General features: G+C 50.0%; 1 protein-coding gene across 1 annotated transcript in view; it reads right to left on the reverse strand.

Annotated features, from left to right (window-relative positions):
• Positions 1-4,091, reverse strand: part of LOC306810046 (transmembrane protein 132D-like) — a 161,757-nt gene extending 157,666 nt beyond the window's left edge. Inside the window, exon 1 of the mRNA XM_079322106.1 lies at positions 3,565-4,091. Coding sequence (XP_079178232.1) covers positions 3,565-3,643 — 79 coding nt within the window. The 5' untranslated portion in view covers positions 3,644-4,091. The remainder of the gene's footprint in view (positions 1-3,564) is intronic.
• Positions 4,092-6,000: the final 1,909 nt, after the last annotated feature.

The raw sequence follows: 6,000 nt of genomic DNA on the forward strand, positions 1-6,000 counted from the left end.
GAGAAAAAGTGAAAGTTCTGTTCCCCTTCCCTTTATAGTGCCTCAAACAACTCCAAGTTCAATGCAGCTGGGACAAAGCACAACAATTTTGGGTTTAATGAAACTGCTTGAACTTAAAGCTGGAAAGATTGAATTTATTTGGGGGTTTTTGCCTGTAGGCAGAGCCCACAGGAAAAGCTCCTCCTGACCACACTTATCCTTTTTCATCCTGACCAACTGCTCAGCTGGAGAAACAGATTCTGGGGATGGCTCTGTCCCCATCACCAGCACTGCTCCTTTCAGAAAAAAAATGTGTCCCTCATCATCACAGTCACAATCTGTCAACATCAACTATAATTCAACCCTGAACTCCTGTCTACCACCACCAAGGAGTGGAAAAAAATACATCTCATAAATCAAATCAAACAATCTTTGATTTTAATCCCATATACAGGATTATATCCCATTACTAACATGCTACCACTTTTCTAGAGGAATGAACCAAAACTAGAAATTTGGGGGTTTGGTTTCCTCCTTTCCCCATGCTCACTTTGCTGTAACAGGAGATTTGCAGCACTGCACATCTCTAGCTGTGGGGAACACCCTGAGGGGATACAAGGAAATCCTGCCTAATACACTTGCCAAGCCTCCATTTCAATAAAACTGATAGAAGAAAATCAAACCAGCAGCTCTATGCCTGAGATATCATTAGTGAGCAACTTGCAGGAAGAATTCTGCCCAGGATGACATAGAAGAACACAAAATGCTCAGCAGAACAAGTCTCTAAAATATTCACTTGTTTCTTTACTGTCAAACTTGAAATTTGAAATCAATGAAATCCATTTTTATCTGGAGATATTCATAATGATAAAGGCCCCTCAATTTTTAGTCTCACAATAATCTCAAAAGTCTTTGGCATCTTACAGGAGATGCTGTTTGCATTCTAGACTTCAGCCAGGCAGGGAACCAGGAGCTCAAATAAAGTATTAAAGTTTTTATTGTTCTCCAGTGGAGCTGATGACTTTCCATTTAAACAAGAGAACAAAATGCCCACATGATTGTGCCTGCTGTATATAGTCTGTTTCCATTACCATCAGCTGGACCTGGTTCTTTTTGTGACTGAAGATTTCCCAAGAACTTCTTCTTGCCTTTGACAACAAACAGCAAAATGCAGAACTGGCTGAGGCAAGCACTGCCTGAAGAAAACTCTGCAGCAGACAAAGCTGTGAGCTGGAGCTGCCCCAGCAGCACAGTTACAGATATCATCCCCTCTGCCTGAACTCCAGGTGTTCTGGACAGTGCATTAAACCCCTGCACTGGACCATCCCTGACAAGTTGCCTGCTAGGACCTTCAGTCCAACACTGAAAACAGAGTTTCATTCCTCAGGCTGGAGCTCTGCATTTTGCAAGATAAAAGCAAAGCAAAATCACAACAGCATTCTCAAATCTTCAACATTATTACCTGAAAGATTTGGAAACTGTGCAGTACAAGGTGTGTTGCCATGGTTCTGGGTAATAAGCAGCAGCCCTGTACACAATAGACAGCTGATTGCTGTTGCATGTTAAAAGCTTTTGTATCTCTTTAGCAAAACTTTGTCATCGTGTCATAAATGAGAGAGTTTTTCTATTAGCAACAGAAAAGCATCAAAGAAACATGCCCTGCAGTAGCAATCATGCCTGATTTATTGTTTGTTCATCTTACTGGGTGGAGGGGGGTGGGAATCAAGCTCTTACACTCTGAAGTTCGTGCTATAAATCTCTGGAGCACTCTGTCTTTCCAGTGTAAGGCACAGCAGTGCAGATGGAGTCTGTTACCAAAAATAAACAATTGCATTAAAGATAGATACCTGTATTACTAAACAGCAGAGGCCTGGCACTCACAGAGTCTTGGGAAAGTGCAATATCAATAGCACAGCTGACACCAGTGGTGCTGGTGGGATCTTGTGTCTGGTTTCATGCAATCACAGAATCCTTCAGCTGGAAAAGACTCTAAAACCATGGAATGTCATTGCTAACACAGCCTGTTCACCCAGACCACATCCCCAGCACCACCCCTGCAATCCCATATGAAATCCCATAGGAACGCTGTAATTGCTGAGTTGGCAATAAAGGAAACGCTGTGTTCTGTAAGAATGAAATGCCATTTATTGCAATCCTGGAATAAACTGCAACCTCAGTCCAACACTAGTTAATGCAGTGTTAGGGCAGCAAACACACACAGAAAAGCCAGGGAAGAAAGAAGTTCACACTCTTGCCTATCCAAAGTGCTGATGATATTGCTCATAATGAAATACATCGTTCCAGCCTAGCCAGGCAATCACAAGCTACTGGTGTGCAATGTGAATGAAGCAATCTCCTGAAGAGACTCTGACTTCTAATCCCTGCTGTTAATGCATTTCCAATTGCAACTTCAGAACAAGACTTATGTAGGCACCGCATTTAGGGAACATTTGAGAAGACTTACAATTTTGTTCCTTTCTTTCTTTACCTGTTCTAAGGAAAAAAGGAGGAGAATAGAATATGATACAGGGAACCACCTCAGAAATACATAGCTATATATTCTGCCTTCTGTCATTAAGTTCAGTTCTGGATACAAACTAATTAGTAAAAATAACTCACTTAATGAAAAAGAAAAGTGCTGATCTTTGCATAAAAGGGTGTTAGAATAACACCTTTTTTAATAGGGATATTTATAAGCAGGACTCTTTACCAGTATGTTTGCAAAATCACAGATTAAATGCATTTGCTCTTATTCCCCTCTGAAGACTAAACCACGTGAAAACTGTTTTCCTGCCAAAATATAACTGCTGATGCACTGTATCTGCTCAGTAGAAATGCATACTTCTCCTAATTTATATTTCACAGGAATGCTCAGAATCATCTAAATTAAGGATTGCAAAAGTGTATTCACGTTTTGGCTGAGGCCATAAGCAAAAAACTTTTAAGTTGTGAGGAAGGTTTAAATGCACACAAGAAGCTGTGCCCTGTCTGCTGCCGCTTTTGTGACCCCAGCTGTAAACAAGCTCGAGGGCTCCAAGGAGGAATCAGAGCTGTCTGACATCAGGACATTCAAACCCCATTCAGGGTGTCAGACACTGCTACAGCATCTCAAAGCTTTCACATCCCCCACTAAACACCTGCTCCTGTGGTGCAGCAAACACAGGCAGCCAGCCTGGACACAGGGTTTTTAATCTGAAAAAGGGCACAGAAGGTAACGGTGGGGCAGGCGGCTCCGACAGCTTGTACCTCTGGGGATTTCAGATCTCCGTACCACAAACCCGTGGTAATCCACGGCGCAGCTTCCAGCTCAGCACAGCATCTTCTACCCCATCAGAAGAACAGCAAGGAGGTGACAAACGCCTCGGGAAACTGCCAGACTGCCTGTCGCGGTCAGCCAAGGAAAGATCCTTCCCCCCGGGCTTTCCCATCGCATCCTCTGTTTCTGACTAGCACATGGCTCCCCGCGAGTCTTTCCGATTCGAACCGCGGCAATCAGCACTCGAGGCATCACAGAGACAGGGGACAAAGGCTGCCTGAGCAAAATGACACACGAGATGCAGCGAAACAGAAGAGATGGAGACTTACCTTTGGACAGAACTGCTGCCAGGCTGAGGAGCAGAGGCGACAACAGCTGCCCCATATTGCTAATCCCGGCAGCACACATCCCACGGGCTGTGCAGCACTCAGGGATCGGCGCACACACTCGCTACTCAAATCAAAACCGGTCAGCTGGAGACTACATTTTCAGAAAAGGTCATCTGGAAAGCGCAAAAGGATCTCCTTCGCAGACAAGACTTAGTTCTTTATCGTTAACCCTCCCGCTTCCTCCCTCCTTTCTTCAAAACAGACGATGCCGTGAAAATCCTCCCTCCGTGCTGGCAGCAAACGCGGGTGGGTTTCGGCTGGGCTGCCCGCGGCTCCCGGTGCCGGGCTGGGGCAGCGCTGCGCTCCGCCGGGATGCGCTCCCGGGAACGGCACCCAAGTTTCCTGCAGGTGATGCTGATCAGCCCCAAACCATCCACACACGCACGGCTGGCTGTGGAGCGCCTTTTTTTTTTTTTTCCCCTTTCGCTATTTTTTTTTTTTCCTTTTTCCAAGTTCTCGATTTCCTCATAGACGCGGGTGACTCTCGGCGCGGTCACCGGGAGCAGGTGGCGGCCGGCGGGGCGCTGGGGGCTGCCGGGGCCGGTCCGCCCGCCCCCGCGGCCCGGCCCGCCCGCCCCGCCGCATCCCGGGCCGGCCCGAACCGCTCCGGACCGGGCCGAGCCGCGACACGGCCAGCAGCGCCCGGCTCCGCCAACAGATAAACCGAGAGCGCCGAGCCAAGCCCCGCCTCAGCCCGGCCCCCCGAGCCCCAATCCCGGGCAGGGGGCGCGGAGCGGGGCGGAGCGGGATGCGGGACGCGGGACCGGCCCATCCCATCCCCTGCCCGGCCCCTGGGCAGCCCCTGGGCAGCTCCTGCCCATCCCCATCCCATCCCATCCCATCCCATCGTATCCTATCCTATCCCCTGCCCGGCTCCTGGGCAGCTCCTGCCCATCCCCATCCCCATCCCCATCCCCATCCCCATCCCCATCCCATCCCCATCCCCATCCCATCCCCATCCCCATCCCATCCCCATCCCATCCCATCCCATCCCATCCCATCCCATCCCATCCCATCCACTGTCCATCCCCTGCCCATCCGCTGCCCGGTCCATCAGCTGCGGCGGGAGGCGGCAGCGGCGCCGATCCCCGGGCTGGAACCCGGCTCATCCTCGGCGGGCAGAGCGGGGCAGGGCAGCATACGGGGCAGGGCACAGGGCACGGGCAGGCAGAGCATCCCCTCTCTGCTCCAGCACCATCCCTGAACTGCTCCAGCACCATCCCCTGTCTGCTCCAGCACCATCCCCTGTCTGCTCCAGCACCATCCCTGAACTGCTCCAGCACCATCCCCTGTCTGCTCCAGCACCATCCCCTGTCTGCTCCAGCACCATCCCTGAACTGCTCCAGCACCATCCCCTGTCTGTTCCAGCACCATCCCTGAACTGCTCCAGCACCATCCCCTGTCTGCTCCAGCACCATCCCCTGTCTGCTCCAGCACCATCCCTGAACTGCTCCAGCACCATCCCCTGTCTGTTCCAGCACCATCCCCTGTCTGCTCCAGCACCATCCCCTGTCTGCTCCAGCACCATCCCTGAACTGCTCCAGCACCATCCCCTGTCTGCTCCAGCACCATCCCTGAACTGCTCCAGCACCATTCCCTGTCTGCTCCAGCACCATCCCTGAACTGCTCCAGCACCATCCCCTGTCTGCTCCAGCACCATCCCCTGTCTGCTCCAGCACCATCCCTGAACTGCTCCAGCACCATCCCCTGTCTGCTCCAGCACCATCCCCTGTCTGCTCCAGCACCATCCCTGAACTGCTCCAGCACCATCCCCTGTCTGCTCCAGCACCATCCCCTGTCTGCTCCAGCACCATCCCTGAACTGCTCCAGCACCATCCCCTGTCTGCTCCAGCACCATCCCCTGTCTGCTCCAGCACCATCCCTGAACTGCTCCAGCACCATCCCCTGTCTGCTCCAGCACCATCCCCAGGCCACTGCATCACTCGTGGGCCGGATCATGCCTGGTGCAGGCAGAATAGGGGAATAATGTGAGGGGTCTGTAATGGAATACTTCATGCATGTTGCAAAAACAGCACCAAAAATTTTTGGTCTAAAATAGTCTCCAAAAGTGCTGGGGGAAAGTAACTGACCTCAGGTTTTCCATTACAGAGGTATCAACACTAAACCAAACATTTGGTCAAGTTTAATGGTGAGATTTATATTGTCCTTGGCAGATAGAATTGCAGCAAAATGCAATTTACCACAGCCAAAACAAAACAAAGCAAAACAAGAAGTAGCTACAAGAATTTACAGTCATTTTCTTTCTTCATGGAGTACATGTTTGGGAGCAATAAAAACATTCGTCTGTATATCAACATCCACAACACTGAAGCTGTAAATAGTCTATCAAAATAAACTTTGCACACTTTCTGTTTG

Source organism: Erithacus rubecula (assembly GCF_903797595.1).
Source record: "Erithacus rubecula genome assembly, chromosome: 19".
NCBI lineage: Eukaryota > Metazoa > Chordata > Aves > Passeriformes > Muscicapidae > Erithacus > Erithacus rubecula.